Genomic DNA, 16,449 nt, shown 5'->3' on the forward strand with positions numbered 1-16,449 from the left:
TTCAAAGCGATAACAAGCTCTGTTTGTAATAATTCATTCCGCAAGTAACCCGCACTCGACATAACAAACTTTGGAAATCACATTCAGAGCAAATCTTGATATCATAACTTCGCAAATGTAAAGAGTGAAAATGAATCGGGAATCGGTCTACAATAAGTAAGGTGGTTAAATGTTTACAGTATGTTCGTTATTTACATATATACGGCCGGTTTTGACGAACGTGTGTAACAAACATTGACTATATAGTAACGCATCAAACAATTGAATAGAATTAGAGAAAACATAAACATGTTTTTATTATATTCGTATTGCCCCACTCACCCACGTTCAACATAGCAAACAAAAATCCCACCCGAAAACTAGTTAGCACTAAACAATTGTTAACCGACACCACCATCCGTATGATCATCAATCGATAATAAAGAGCGTGCGAGTGAGAGAGAGAGAGAGAGATAAAGAGAGAGAGATAAAGAATTAAATTAAAGAGAGAAAAGAACTGAGGAGGGTCGGATGCTTAGAACCACATCGGAGCGACTAAATGCACTTCTTCTTATTGCACTAGAACTCGATCGTTAAGTTTTTAAGTTAATTCAACATTTCCTTCTGGATGCTTGACTATTTCATAGCGGTGTACAAAAAAAAAATCTCCTAAAAATGTGTTGGTAGAAAATGGAAATGGTAAGGATTCGATTGGATTTCATTCAATGAACTGGAATTACGTGACGTTTAATAGAAGGAATGAATAAAAGGAATCGAGAAAATGTAACTAATGTGGTTTCTAAAAGTTCCTAAAAAGATCGAGACAGATAGATAGATGTATAGAGAGGGAGAATGACGCGGATTCTTCTCTTTATCCCTTCACTCACTGATGCTCTCCGTCTAGCGCTTCCAGGAAGCGACCATCGATGAGTTGCGGGACGAGCCGGTGTCGAACAGGCAGGAGGAAGAGGATGATGAGTGGGAAGACCATCTTCATGTAAGCCCAAGGAGCAAAGCCAAAGAGGCACATGACCAACAACTGCATCACCTGACAGCCGGTGAACTGATGGATTTTGCGTTGTGGGACTCGGCGAATGTAGTGATTCGGTGGATAAGCGGCCTGATGGAATTCAATCGAATCAAGACACACCATAATTTATTGATGGATGAAACTTGGTTTTTACCTGTTCCATAAAGAGGAGAGTAATGCGCTCAAACATTTGATTGCCGTTGAGAGCAGTAACTGCCATGTAGAGGAAGAGTCCATCCAGGACAGCCGTTGGAATGTAGGCCAGCGGATAGGGCAGCAGGAAGAGCGAGAGACCGATGAAGAAGTGTGAAATCATGCCCGTCAGTCTCGTCTCGCGCACTTTCACAATACTGCTCGAACAAAAGATAACAGATTACCATTACTTGGAGTTTCGCAATGAAAAATGGCAACTCGTTATACATTTCGTAGACGTGCCCTTGGTCGACTCTTTCCTCGACATCGGCCAGACCGCGGACGTGCAACGGCGAGTGTGGCAGGGTGGCGTGCATCCACGGCAGTCCGAATAAGGACAGGAAAGCCGTCACCAACGCCACCACGAACAAATCCCAATGGTAGGCAGGACCTTTCTTAAGCCTGTATAAGTCAATAAGTGTTAATTAAACCATGAATCGCCCAAATTGATCGTGTGCTGCTCCATTCACTTGTTGCACGGATTGTTGACCATGGCCGACGTGATGTTTTGATCCATGAAAAAGAGCAGCGATAAAGAGAATCCCATGCCCATGGCTCCCAAGACGGCCAGCCAAGATAGCCGTTCGAGCGGTGCCACCATAAAGACGTTTTTGTCGTCATATCGGAACCTCTCCACCGTCACATCTTGGAAGAGATAAGAGCCGACAAAGCTGAGCGTGATGACAGCTACGGGCAGCGAGTAATCGGCCAAGGCTTCCCGTTTTCCAGCCTGCAGGTACGGTCTGTTGAATCAATGGAATCCAGTCAAAACACGAACACTAGCGTCTGGGTAATGTTGTTGGACAAGTCAATTTACGTTTTGTTGAAATTGTATAGGGAGACGCCTATCCAGACGGTGCCAAACATGAGGAGAAGGAATAGGAGAGAGCTGGCCCGGTTGCATTCCACGATTTCGGAGACGGAAGCATTGCCCTGGCTAAGTAAGTAAGCCACCACGGAATTATTAGCAGCAGTGGGCGTGTCGACACGATTCGCTTTACTGCTGACGTTGACTGCTAGGCTCGCTGGATCACCCTTACACGACGGGGCGTTGTAGTTCTCCTGGAAATCTTGCACGAGAAAAAAAAAGAAAGAAAGAAAACGAGGTTAACAATTTGCCACCATTTCCGAAATTGGATGAAACTAAATTTAAGTTCCTGTTGGCTTTCAATTGCTGTGGCACTTTCCTCCAGGGATCATATCCCCCATCATTTTTTGTTATTCCTGAAGATGTGTCCGTATTTTTTGTTTGGTTTAAGTTGCTACAGTCAACTTTGACAAGTTTGTAAACTATGCACTTAAAGTCAAGAGCTAACTTGGCCACTACAGACACCAGAGATACAAAAAAGAAAGAAGAAGAGTCGACGAACGAAACATTTACGCCAGTCACTACATAATGTACTAACCACTTCCTCGCGTCCGTCTTGGTTAAGTCAAGTGAAATCACGTTAGAGTAAGTCAGCCGAGCCGGGCTCTCTCTCCAGCACAGCCGAGCAAGGATATAATATAAAGATACTTAGATAAGTCAACGACTCAAAAGCCATAGGATTTTGTATTCTATTTGCCACCGTTTCTTTTTGTTTCGCCCTATCATGCACATCCTTGCCATTGTCCTCGGCACGTGCTTGCCCGTCCCTTGCTTGCGCTTTGCCAGCAATTCCACCCCTCCCCCCCCCCGTCCTTGCGCGGAATTCGCAAACGAGGCCGGAAGGTATGGCGCCATGACACACATGGATTCCGTAACTGGCACCGGTCGATAATCTACACGTCTACGGACGACGACGTCGGCGACGTAATGAGGGCTCGAGAGCAGCTCGTTTCACGCGCGGCCAAATCCAGCAGGGAAGGAGTTGAAGATGGGCAAACTCCGCTCGATTCTCTTTCGTCGATTCCTTGGCGAAACACTGAGTCCTCCTTATCTGATTCCGAACTCCACTGCTCTTTTCGCCATAACTTTAGGCAGAAAGAGAGAGAGAGCATCGACATAATAATGGCCGAAACGACCTTCAGAACCCAGCCGATTCGCATCCAGCTCTCAAACAAACGGAGGGGGGAGGGGGGGGGCGTACGCTTTTGTAGCCGTCGTTCCTGGTTTGCTCGAGGGGGTTTCCAGCAGTCTTCGCCTCAAATAATTGGCAACATGGATCGCTTTTCCACTCGGAGGAAAAAGCAACAACAATAACAAAAAAAAAAAAAAGAAGGAGCGAGCTTCGAGCTTTACAATGTCGTTTCTCGCAATTTCTCTAAGGAGTATCGGCCTTTTTCATGTTTCATTGCCCCTCTTTTATAATCTTTGGATTCTCCCTCGCAAGAACTCAATTTCCCACGATCCCCTCGACCCCATTTCTCTTTTGGCTGCCCGAGAAAACTTTTAGAAAGAAAAAGTGTTAAGACAACACAAAAAAAACAATAGGAAATCGATGCCCACAGACGTCACCAATAACTCGCTGACCAAGACAAAGAAAAAAAAGAAGCGAAAAGTGAGTGGGCAGTTTTGGATCAATGCCCAAAATGTTGCACTTGTTGAAATTGCATTTCAGGCTGAATTGGACTAGGAAAACCCAAAGTGACAGCGCGCCATGTCACCCGTGGGAAACGCCAAAAAAGAATAATACAAAAAAATGCCCATCACACGAATGCCCCGCCCGCGAGTTGGATGTGCGCAATCGATTATATTGCGCAGTTGCTCTAGTCTCAAGACGTGCTGCTGCCCTTCATCCATACTTACCTCAGTATGCACCGCCAGTCTATAGGTGTCTTCCTTTCCGATCAATCGGAATTGATTTACCCAACGGTACGAATTGATTCGATTGCCATTCACACGGAACGGGACGGCATACATAAGCTGGGGACGGCCTGATCCAAATTGGACACAACGCAGTTGTCGTCACCAACCCCTCCAAAAAAAAAGGAGGATGTAAAGAAGAATAAAAAAAAAATATTTACTTTTGACAGTGTCGCGAAAGGCGTCGACGCAGAATGCGATGGATATGAAAAGGGCAAAGATCTCCTCGGTGGAACGGGTGGACCATCGCATGAGGCGCGAGACGTCGAAGAGCGAATAGAGGACCAGGAAGAACGATGACCAGAGACCTACACATCCGTACATGGCGTAGAAATCCAGCTGGAAATCCTCGCAGATGCTGTAGATCACTGCGAGAGAGACAGAAATAAGCAGAAAGGGTTTAATACATATTAGAAAAGGTCGAACGATAATCACACAAGGAAGAACCAAAGATTTAAAACAAAAGAAAAAAAAAGAAAGATAAATTGAATTATTTCTGTCGGGGGATTTCAGGACGAAATGAGACCCATTACACGTCGCCCCTAAAGCCGACCGTAATAACAACGGGCGGCTGACATTTTTCGACTGTGACAAACCGCACTAGTATTTCTCTCTACCCTCCCTAAAGGCTCAGTAGCTGTAGAGTTTTTTTTGATCCCCCAACCAAATGAATCCATCCCGAGAACAACGGCGAGGCAGTGTTACGGTTATTATTATCGCTGCTGGCCAAAAGAATAAAGAAAAACTACACCACATTCCCAGCGGGTATATCCTCCGTCGTTTCTTCATTTTTTTTTTCTTCTTAGCCTGGCGTCGTTTTCTCCCATTTTGTGCCGCGATGTCTAACAAGGGCGACGGGAAAAGTTAGGAGCCAGTTTTCAGTCAGCAAAGAGGAGCTGATTAATTGAAGTAGACGAAGGTTAGTGACGACGACGACTGTGATTCCCTGAAAAATCCGCTTGACGGAGCAAATCCATCTTCCTCGTCTTGACGTGTCAAACGTCTCCATCTCGAGGCGACAAAGAGGACGGAAATGGCTCAAGCGAAAAGAGAGAAAGTGCTGCAGGCGGGGCGGGCAAGCGAGAAAAAGAACCTTTGATGTAGAGTGAGAGTGGCGCGGTGGTGAGCAGGATCAGCAGGGGCTGGCCGCCGAAGACGAAGAAGAATAAGCCGCCGATGGTCTGACCGATGATGACTTTCTTGACGTCTAAAGGTTACAAAGCCGGAAGAAAAATAGAGACAGAAATCAATTGGATGCCAAGTCAACCAACTGGGCAGTGTGATGATGCTACAGAGAGTCAAGAAAACACAGGACACAATAGCCAAGTCCGGCAAGTCCCGAAGAACGATCGATCGCACTGGCCCTCCGCCCCCCCCCCCCCTGTCCCGTCATGGATGCGAATCGATCGTTTGGGGCCGTTACCGGGAACTTGTATGAATGAAAAGGGGTCGTCGCAAAAAGTTGCACAGACTCGTTTTCTGACTACTAATAATGCGAAAAAAAAAGAAAAAAAAACGAGCCATTTACCTATTTTTCCGTGCGTATTGTGGTCGTTGAGGACGCCGAAAGCGATGGCCGGAAGGATGCAGGCGAAGTAGAGGAACAGGGTAGTGGAGAGGACCTTTTGGGGCGTTTTGACACCTGTCAAACCATCCTTGTAATCAGAGATGTAGTGGGGCAGACGTCGTGAGAGATCCTCTCTGATGCCCTGCCCAAATCTGCACAACTTTTCGCCCTCCTGCCAATGAGAGCGCAAATGTTATTCCGGGCCAGCAGCACGGTAATAAGAAAGAAAGAAAAAAAAAGGGCGTCCAGACGTACATTGCTCTCGCCGCCGGTTGAGAGTCTTGTCGCACTTCCGTGATCCACTCGGATGGAAATGGCCTGCTCTTCAGCCAGCTCCTGCGTGTGTTTCAGCAAGATCCGCTTGAACTCGTCCTCAGTCCGGGCCTCCAGCAGACGCTGCCGGAGATCCATGTCGGCCAGCAGGGTGGCAAACGTTCGGCCAGTTTCCAGTGCGTTCTTCGTCCCTTTCTGGTCACGAAAAAAAACCAAACAAAAAACAAAATGGGCATTAAATAGGAAAGGCATTAGAACAGCTTAGAAAAACCCATCGCTCAAGAACTTTCTCACGAGGCGGAAAGTCAAACACAGAAGAACGTGATCGGCCAAGCCAGATAAAGAGATTCTTTTATAGGAGCCTGAGTATCATTACAGAGCACATACATCAAAAAGTCTTAGCCCTCAAAAGGAAAATAGGAGAGGGGAAAGGCGCGTTCCCAGGCCGATACAGTGGCGTGTGTGTGTGCGCGCGGTATAAGCCACATCTATATCGTACGGCTGGCTAACCCTCAAGCCACAAAAGAATGCGAATCAAAAAGAAATGGAGGAGTTTCTGCTGGCATGTATATGGGGGGAGGAAATGCACTACTCCCGCGTGAGTCATTTCTGTGAAGAAAAAAAAAAACAAAAAACACACCGAAAATTCCCGGTGGAGACAAAAATCCCAAGTGATGAAATCTTTCCCATTTATGGTTGATCGAAGTGCAGTTGAAGGAGATCTGGCTATTTGGGCCATCTCTCCGCACTGGCGGGAATCGGGCGCCCTTCTGTAGTAGTGTACGCGTATAAATCTATTTCCGGGAAGGAGAAGGAGAAGGAGCGGATGATGATTCGTCTTTCTTGACGTCAGACGCGATTTTCCACTCGTCCGTCTCGTTTGGTTGCCAACTTCTGTCAAAAGTCGTCGACAACATCTTACGTTCGAAAAGAAGAAGAAGGCGCGCCTGGCAGCCTAGTTTGCCTCTTGTTGCTAATCTGTAATCAGAAGATTTTTCGGGAGCCGAACTCTCCAGGAGTGGGAGGAGAGGAGAATGAAGTCAGAAAAAAGAAATGAAGAAGAGAATGAAAAAAAAAAGAGAGAGGTTGCGTTCATTTAAAGAGAGAGAGAGAGAGTTGCCTTGCCTCTTCTCATTCGCTGTTCCATCACGTAATACGAAGCACAAACAGACGTGGCAGCACGATAAAGTGAAAGAAGAAGAAGAAGAAGAAGAGGGGGGGAGGGCCATTATATTGTAGCGCAGCACAGCAACGGGGCGAGGATTTTCGTGTTTCTTATATCGATCGTGAAAAATGGCTCGGTCGACGGTCGTTGCGTTCGTTCGTTGTCTTTGTCGTCTCTCTCATCGTCACTACACGAGTCTACGAGAATAGAAAGAACCTCGAGCGTGAGATGCGAAGCAGCAGCAGCAGCGAAGTATATCGAGTCAGTTATCAAAAGGGTAGGGTTCAAAAAGGAAAGAAAAAGAGAGATTGTGTTCACAGTTGAGACTCTTTTGTGTCATTCTCAAGCATTTCAAAAAGAGGAATATTAAGTACCGTGCTAGCTGTGATGCCATCATCGTCCGATTCGTCTCAATCCACCGGGATAAAAAAAAGAAACGAAGAAAAAGGGGAAAGAGACCATCTCGACAAATCTGCTGAGCTAGCTATAGCTATTATAATATTAGGGCCTGTCCGAGACCACCTACTTATTTTTATTTATACGCTATCAATCCGAGATGATGGACCGACTAGGGGCGGTCAACACAGCGTGCGCCAGGCATCGGCAACATCATCGGCTTGAAAGCCTCGCCCATCTCATCGACTGCGATATTGAAACGGCCATGTCATGAGAAACAGCAACGAGCCATCATATCTGTCGTGAAAAGAGAAAGGAGGGGGTGGGGGCTCCTCTCGGATACAGAGTTGGACCCAGTTATATGCCCATGTGACCGTGAACGACCTCCTTCCTACCCTTCAAGATCTATTTTTTTTTTTTTTTTTACTTTTTTTTTTTATCTTTATTTTCTTCTTGTATCTTTCAATCTCTTTTGGCTCTGTCACATCTCTACGGGGGGGGGGGACTCTTCTAGATATAATCAAAACCAAACACACAGAACTGACTGGGAGAAATGGCAAAAAGGAAAGAACACGGAGGGAAAGGAAGAAGAAGAAAAAAAGAAATGATTCTTTTCTTATCTTTTCTAGTACTTCTTCTATTCCTCCAGTCTCTATATACTGACAGTCACCTTCACAAAATAAAATAAAATAAAATAAAAAAAAATAAAAAAAAAAAAAAAAATCAATAAATAGCAAAGCTCCGAGCCCATTCCCCACCGCCTCCCTCTCTGTGCCCGTTTTCCTTTCCGTTTCTATTGGCTGTTTCAAGATTCGTTTGATATAGTATTTACATAGTCAGAAAGGCTTTAACCAAAAGATAGAGCGAGATATGTATGTATATTTGGGCCCTTCTGTATCTATATCTTGATTCGATCGGCCGCATCTTTTATACTCAGATATAACCTCTAACGAGAGTACCCGTGGTCCCATAATATGTAAAGGCGAGTGGCTATCGACCGCCTATAAACATTGAGAATAAATTCCGTACTTCAAAAAAGAAAAAAAAAGTAAAAAATGAAATTGATGTATAGACTGCAGTAAACGCGAGAGACGGACTGAATAAAAGCAATAATAGCCAAAATTTCCAGTTGGAAGTTTGAATAGTGGAATCCGAGATATTTGGGCCTTCACAAGAAAAAGTTTCTATCTCTTTGTGAAACATATGTGACATGGAATTTCATCCAGCAGTCATCCACACCAGTCGATCGTCGTATCGATCTTTTTCAATATGAACATCTACAGTCACTGCACAGCTAGGGTAGGGGGAGGTGAACTGCTGGCAATCCCGTAAAGAAAGGCGAGTGTAGCCCCGTGCGTATAATAAACAACAATAACAAGAAGAAGAGAAAGAAGGGAAAACTATCCATCAAAAAGAGGCCAAAGAAGCAAAGTGCAGCTATATTTGTTGTAAAGGAGCTGCGAAAAAGATGGAGAATATTACAAGACCTCAGTGGCCCCAAGAACAACACAAAAAGCCGAGCGACCAGTACCAGCAGCAGCAGCAGTAGCAGCAGTAATAGTATACAGTCAATGGTTAAAAATTGTATCGAATAACAAAGCAAGAAAAAGAGAGAGAGAAAGAGAGAGAACAAGTTCCGTAGTAACCGCCTAATAACAGCCGCCGATAGCACCAGCAGTCTCAACTATATATCGGTACAGTGATAAATTGGATGGAAAACAATACGAACCGAAACCACGGGATCGGCAATCAGCGCACCACTTTGTGCCGTAGCAAATATATACGCAGCACCGGAGTGAAGAAAATAGCAATAAAGAATAAAACCGAGCGTTCCCCCTTTCCTTCCCTCAAAACAACATAAAAGCGAGGCACGCATAGCAATCAAACAGCCCAAATGACAAATCGAAAGAAGAACAAAAAAAAAAAAAAAAAAAAAAAAAAATGGATGTTGCTGCCTGGCAAAAAAACAAGAGATTTGTGGATAGGCGAGACGGCTGTCTTCTCTTGCTTTTCTTACAAGCAACAATCTGTCTACCACACACACACACTGCTGGCTTCCTGGGAATTGCCATCTTGTTTCTTTGGTGGTTAACAATGAACGAACAATCTCTTACCCCTCATTTCCTTCTTTCTTCGATGCCGTGATTTGTTTGTTTTCAAACGCACTGATGTCCCTCGTAAAAATAGACAAACATTCCAGGTCCAGGGAAAATAAATCGCGGCAGGCAAAATGCCCGTGCACGCGAGATGCCTATACACAGTAGGCATTTTTGCCGATGTGTTAACATGCTACACGCGTGTTAAAGACCTGCTGCTACGTACCCGATTAAGAAATAAAAACGGCCAAGCCGTTTCTCGGCAGTCAAATTGGATTTCGTAGCAAAATATCTGATGAAATTGCACCTATCGTGTTATTCCTTGGGGTGGTGTCCGTTACCAATTAACGTCATCAGTTTACCCAAGACATCTGTAGTCCCTGTCTCTGTCTCAAGTGTCACATTTTCTTTGATCGGATCAATCGCTCCATTGTTTCTGCTCCCCCACCAGCAGCACAAAGGGCCCTTTGAATTGCCACATCAGTTCACGTTTCTCTTACAGCTGGTTTCACGAATGCAAATATTGAAATATCAAACCGGAAAACGTATTAATATCAGGACGATACAGTCAAGGCGACGAGGCTAGAATACAATGGAGCGAAATTCAAATGAGTCTACTATTACGCAAATGACCAAGGCAGCCGAATCAAAGCGAACTGGTGTTTTCGCCCCGGAGTTGCCGGAACCCATCAGCCACACCATGATGAACAATTCTGTCAACTGTGACACACAGTGTTGACTCATGAAGCATCGCCAAATGGGTTTGCAGAAAGCCTTTGCTGAACTGAAATGGGGGACCGCCTTTACGGTTAATAAACAAAGCTAGCGTTTTGCAGATCCAAAACCGAAGTTGAACGTTTCACCACAACTTGGAATGAAAAATGTCTTCCCTTCGTGACCGACAAGGTCTCTTTGTTGGGATTATTTGAGAGAGCGAAAGAGAGAGAGAGAGCAAACAAAAATCGATTGGCTGAAAGAAACTGTTGAAAAACAAATGACATATTGGCGCGACCATTTGAAAAGAATCAAGAAACAGTCTACACAACAAGATGAAGAGCGTGTTGGGTCGATTTCTCATTCTTCCCTGCTCCTGTTTTACTTTGTCAGCGGGCGTCACTCGAGCTCGTGCATGGCCGCGATAAGACTCTAGGCGCTCCCTTCGTTATTTATTGACAGGCCAAGTGAATGCCTGAAGGGATCGCAGATGGCGGGTGGCGGCGGCCCAATCCTCGGCCCCGCATAGTTGACGAAGGAGAGACAGAGCAAGAGTGAGTAGTAATGCACATGCCGTACTATCGGCATCTTCTTCCCTGGTGGAAAAGGGACCATCCGAGTTTATTTCGGGTGTACCTCTCGTCATTCCGCGATTCCGCCGACTGTTGTTCAGCCGATGCAATACGAGGCAAACCGCACGCATCCCGAAGGTGACCCGACGGCGCAGATGCCGGGAGGTCGGCGTCATTCGATCGGCCTCATCGACCGCAGCTTTCGTGCATGACACCCAAAGCTCGACCGATTTTGCAAGTTTTGCGGAGTGGATGTTCGTGATGAGCCACATCAGGTAGTAACCAGAGTTTGATGGCATTAAGATTAAGGTGCGGGTTTACTCCCCACTACCCCCCCCCCCCCCCCCCGGTGGAAATAGTTGACGTCATTGTCCGCAGATACGCGAACAGCTGCTGAACACGTACGTCGTTTGCCGGCTTATTCAAATTCGCTACTTTTGCAAGTGTGCAAGGGGAAACGAATGGGGCAACTATACAAGCCAAAAGTTTTCTGATGAAATGAGAAACCGCGTAAATCAAAAAGCAGGTTCCCACCAGATGTTCTCGAAACTGATAGCAAAAAGTCATGCCATTCCGCTGACATTTACATTGTATCTTGAGGGCGGAAATCCACTCGTTAATTACGAGCCCACTGTTCATTTTATCGTATAATTGATTGAAATGCGACTCGATTTCACGTCGACGACGGAATACCAGCGGGCGCTACGACATCATTAGAGTGCAGAGAGAGAGAGAGAGACAAGTGGAACACTAACCTCTTTACTGGGGCAGAGAACCAAGACGAAGAGTCGGACTTCGTGGCAAGTATGGCCCATATTTGCCGGATGCTTGAGGCGGACGATTCCGACGTGGCGTCTCGTCAGTGTTGGTAGATTGCATCTGCATGTGCAATACCGACGACATCATTAATAGTAGAGAACCCAACTATTCGATGCAGCTTGCTGCCCATCCTGTGAGAGTCGACAGTGGCTGTTCAATCTACTTACAGAGCGCAGATCCAAGATTGATCGTAGTCGAAAGTGCCGCTGTCGCCCGTTGTGCACGTCGCCTGAATCGTCCTCGCCAGCATCGGAACTAACATTTGGATTCAAGATATTTCAAACAAGATTAGAAGAAGAAATTCAAACGGAGCATAGGAAACTGGTCAAGAGAGAAGAAAAAAATCTATAGGGGCGGCCATGCGATTGCATATCAAGTTACCCTCGAGCTAATCAATCAACAATACAAAGACAATCAATAGAATACTAACTGAAGAGGAAAGCTCAAACAACGAAAGGCCAACGGCTAAATAAAAGGAACTTGATTTAAGTTACTAGAGAATCGGGAGCCGAGCTACTAATCGCCTACGCCCCTCATCAGGATATTTAAAAAAAAAAAAGGATTGAAATTTGCCAATGGCGGTATGAGTGAATGGCCAATCAAGAACTATTGTGCGGCGGTTGAATAGGAACGCATAAAGCTCGAGTGATTATCGACTTTAATAGACTCGCCGGCAGATTAATATGAATGAATAGAGAGAGAGAGAGAGAGAGAGAGAGAAAAAAAAGGAAAGAAGATAATAAGGACTTGTGGCCCAGGAGGAGGCCACTTGCCCGCTGTTGAGGATAATATCCTGTACCTGTGTCATGAGTGAAGAGAATCATTTTGGCCTCTTCGGCAACGGACGGCACCATCCTGCTGAGGAGGAGATCGACCAGGTCAGAAGGCGAATTCTCCGTGACGTCCAGGAGTAGGACGCTCTGCTGCAGGAACTGGGTAATGTCCACAGCTGGTCTGACCTCTGCGCCGAAATCCTTGAGCGGCAACCTCTGCAAAGTGCACGTGATCAAATGAAGGCCATCATCTTCAACTTCATCATCGTCATCCTCGTTATCGTTGGCTATTATTGTGGTTGAAACAAGGGCCCTATCTGAAGTTGAAGCCGACATGTCCTGCAAGTGGATGGCCGACAGCTGGTGGCAACTGTCATCGCCCAAGTAAGACGAGACCACAGACGGACTAGTTTCAACATCGGGGGTCGTTCGATTGTTTCCGTTGTTGTTAAATCTTTGAACGGACAGGGTTAGGGACCGTGGGATCTCGCCGATGTTTCTCCGCGGTAAATCGCCTTCAGCCGCTGCTGCTTCGACAACTGCCGCCTCGCTATTTTCGCCCTCCGTTTGCTCGTCAATGGTGGCACTGACGTCACCGGAGCGTGTCCGCCCAGCGCCGGGTCGGACACGGGGCAACGCCGGTGCAACACTCAAATTGGGCAGAATTTCGGGTACGGTCGGCGCCGGTTGGTTCAATTGATCCACGTTCATTTGAAAAGTGGACCATCGACGCTGTAGAGTTCGACGTTCGGCCCGCTGGGCCATCGTCTTCCGCTCCGTCAAAGGTGAGTCGTAAGTGCTCGTTTGTCGTGACTTCTCCGCTTTGGAGGCTGCTGCTGCTACTGCCGCTGCCGCTGTCGTATTGGTGGTGGCAGCCGGCGAAGCCGTTTGAACCTGCCACGATCCGTAGAGAGCCGGATAGGGCATGGTGAGCGAGCATCTTCGCTTGAAAACGGGCTGCGGTTGGAGCGACGGCTCGGTGCTGACGACTCCGGTTGGGGCGCTGATTTCCACCACGCACTGACTGTCGCACAAGACAAAACTGTTGCCAGGTGACATGAGACTGTTGGCCACCATGAGTGGCACCGTCGACGACTTGCTGCTAGACATTGGGGCTTTGCCTCGCGAAGCGGCCATCGACCGATTGCGCTCCTTCCAGCGCTTGGCCGCCCGCTTGGCCGACGGCACCGAAGCTGCAAAGTTCAGAACCGTCTCCCCGCTCCTCAGGCCGTTATTACTGTTGCTGCAACTTGCATCCGCTGGCTGATCCAGCAGGACCTCCACTTCTGTTTTGCTACGCTGCTGCTGCAGCAGCGCCACGTTATTAGTGCCGGATGATGAAGGATCCATCGTGGCTCAAGGGAATGTCTCACGCTGCACTGACTTGAACCAGACGTTCAAATGGGAAACGGACCGAGATAAAGCCTCAACCGCGACCTAGAGATTGCCGGAGATAGATGGAATTTTTGACCTAGCAGATCGTGACCGATGTTGTTACATCCGCAAAACAAGTTGGAAACAACCAAACCGGAACGGAATCAATAGAAGCGATAAGAAAAAAGAGACGATAGGAAACCAAGTCGCCGGATAAGTTGGATATAGCCCTGGGTGAAAGCTCTTTCAAGTCACTTGCAAGCAAAGCTGGGACACTTTGCCGACAGCAAATCAGTTGGCAGGTTCCCCAAGGAGACGGGCGGACAACCAAAAAGTGGACAGGATGGAAAGCTTCGATAATTGAACGTTCTGATTGAATTGGTTGAACCCGATTGAAATTGTCGAGACCACACAAAAGGGAGAAAGACACACACACACAAGACAAATGTCTTATCCATACGACGACGCCATATCACACGATGAAGCTGCACAATGTTTGTCGCCCGCTTTCGAGATCGACAGAGAGATAGACAGTCAAAGACGGTGGAGAAGAGAGAGAGAGAGATATGGGGGCTGCACGAAGAAGATAAAAGTGGTAGATGGCGAAGATGAAAGCAAAACTCTCTCTCTCCCTCTCTTCTCTCGTCGTTTTCCGGCCGAAAACGGAAGAGAGTGGCACGTCCGAGCCGCTTCTGCCACCGACAAGGCACCGGCACTTGATACCAACCTATGCACACAAGCCCCCACAAAATTCCCTCCTTCTCTTTCAGACTCGGAGGTCTCTCTGTCTCTCGTGCACTACTTTCACTTTGCTAGCAGCCGGAGCAACTCGAGAGAGAGAGAGAGAGAGAGAGAGAGTCAGGTCCCTCGATGTCACCACCAGAAGCGCGGGCTTCACGGCGCACGCCCGCAACTGAAATAACATTGAAAGGGGGTGGGGGCGAAAAAAAAGTTGGGAATTTGCGGATTTCCATGAAACTACAAAAGTTCCTTTGTGGGGTGAAGAGAGAGAGAGAGAAGACACCTTTTGTTAATATTCCTCGACATTTAGGCTAAGCAATTCGGATTCTTTTGTAAGGTTAGAATTTACATACTTAAATATAGGCAACATTCTGATTCGATTCCGTAAGTCCAGCCCTCGGGTTTCTTTTGGCCTCAATTTCTTTTTGTTTTTTTTTCGTTCCTAGGAGAAAACTATGAACAAAGGTTTTCCTTGACTTGATCGATGGCTAGCTTCGCTGGACACTTTTGCGCCATAAAGAAACAAAATTGATCAATTCTACGCGTTATACCCCAGTATCGAGGAATAGGGGAGTGACAGGCAGGAATCCTTCCAGCCAGCTGAACGGGAAACTCCCCGTTGCTACCCAGTATCCATATTGCGATACGTCACGAGCCGTTGTGCAAGTGTATCATTCTAGTTTGGGCGTCGGTGCGGGGGAACATATAATTATTCACGCTTATTATGTGGATGAAAACCCGGGGAAATAACATTTACTGGACAATTGACTGCGAATTACGCACAAATCAATTAACTGATTGGCTTCTTGTACTAAATCATTTTTTTTTTACGGACTGCACTAAATCACACACGTTTATAGTAGGTGCTGCGGTTGGTTAGTGATTAGATTGACGCCACCACCCACAAATCCATGGCACTCGCGGTAACTCATTTGTGTGTGTCTAGCTATTGCATAACTCCTCCCCTTTCTCTCTCTCTCTCTTTGCTAAAGACCCCCGTGATTGCCACGTTTCCCAAATGGAAATCGATGCGGCCACCTATTACCAGTATAGCCCAACCCGAACGCGGTGCAGCCCGTCCCGTCATCACGGACAAATCGGCTGACTGGATCTACGCGAGGCGAGACAACGTCTTATTTCGATCCCGCGCTACACCTTTTCTCTTTATATTGTGCTTTCAAAATAGCAAAGAATTCCCTCCTAGCCAACGGTGCCTCTCCAGAAAATAGAAAACACAATATCCAGGAGTTGTTGAGACTTCTTGGCTTTATTTATCCGAGCTGGGTGATGGGCGGGTCAGATTATTGGTGGTGGTGGTCGGTGATAGGGAAAGGTCGGATCATTCACCTCTTTTCACGAGGCTGGCAGCCGAACGGAAGCGGAAAAAGTCACGCACTGCCTCCCATCTCTCCTCGCCTACGCCTTCTGATTCTTTCTTCTATTGCAACTATTTCTCCGCCATTTCTTTTCATTTATTTTGCCTCTTTTATTTCCTCCTTTTATTTCCCTTTTACACCGAGGAGGAATCCATACGCTATAGACTACTACTCCTTCTACTCCTGCTGTGATGAACAGATCGATTCGAACCACCGATCGCTGGTGTATACGGGAGAGCAGGGTGGGGGACCCTCCTAGCACCGAATAGAGGCGTCGATGGGGGGGAGGGGGATAAAAGTGAGTTGGATTGGTTAAGACATTCGTGGAAAATCGACCGAGCGTGATGGAACTTTTTTTTCTCTCCTCTCTTTTCTTTCGCCTTTTCTTCTTCTCTGCTCATCACTTCTTCTCTTTTTTGCTTTGAACACACAATTTCCCCGTTTCCTCGTCCCAATCATCAACTGCTGCTGCTGCTCCTCCTAGTTTTGTTGTGTCTTGTTCCTAAATTCCCTTTGATGTCGTCCTCTTTCTAACCTCCATCACGACAAAGAAGAAGACATCGACGACATCAATGAACTTGCACTACTACGATTTTC

At 46.6% G+C, this 16,449-nt stretch overlaps 1 protein-coding gene across 5 annotated transcripts in view; it reads right to left on the bottom strand.

Annotated features, from left to right (window-relative positions):
- The window catches only part of LOC124332867 (solute carrier family 4 member 11-like), a 26,207-nt gene continuing 9,758 nt past the window's right edge, over window positions 1-16,449 (bottom strand). For all 5 annotated transcript variants that reach the window (XM_046788922.1, XM_046788923.1, XM_046788921.1 and 2 more), the window contains 12 exons: window positions 12,388-12,577; window positions 11,756-11,843; window positions 11,525-11,648; window positions 5,809-6,021; window positions 5,515-5,725; window positions 5,080-5,193; window positions 4,148-4,354; window positions 2,019-2,271; window positions 1,672-1,944; window positions 1,430-1,603; window positions 1,164-1,359; window positions 1-1,099 (listed from right to left, as the gene is read on the bottom strand). In XM_046788922.1, the coding sequence (XP_046644878.1) occupies window positions 863-1,099; window positions 1,164-1,359; window positions 1,430-1,603; window positions 1,672-1,944; window positions 2,019-2,271; window positions 4,148-4,354; window positions 5,080-5,193; window positions 5,515-5,725; window positions 5,809-6,021; window positions 11,525-11,648; window positions 11,756-11,843; window positions 12,388-12,577 (2,280 nt within the window). In that variant the 3' untranslated portion in view covers window positions 1-862. The remainder of the gene's footprint in view (window positions 1,100-1,163; window positions 1,360-1,429; window positions 1,604-1,671; window positions 1,945-2,018; window positions 2,272-4,147; window positions 4,355-5,079; window positions 5,194-5,514; window positions 5,726-5,808; window positions 6,022-11,524; window positions 11,649-11,755; window positions 11,844-12,387; window positions 12,578-16,449) is intronic.

Source organism: Daphnia pulicaria, chromosome 1 (genome assembly GCF_021234035.1).
Source record: "Daphnia pulicaria isolate SC F1-1A chromosome 1, SC_F0-13Bv2, whole genome shotgun sequence".
Lineage (NCBI taxonomy): Eukaryota > Metazoa > Arthropoda > Branchiopoda > Diplostraca > Daphniidae > Daphnia > Daphnia pulicaria.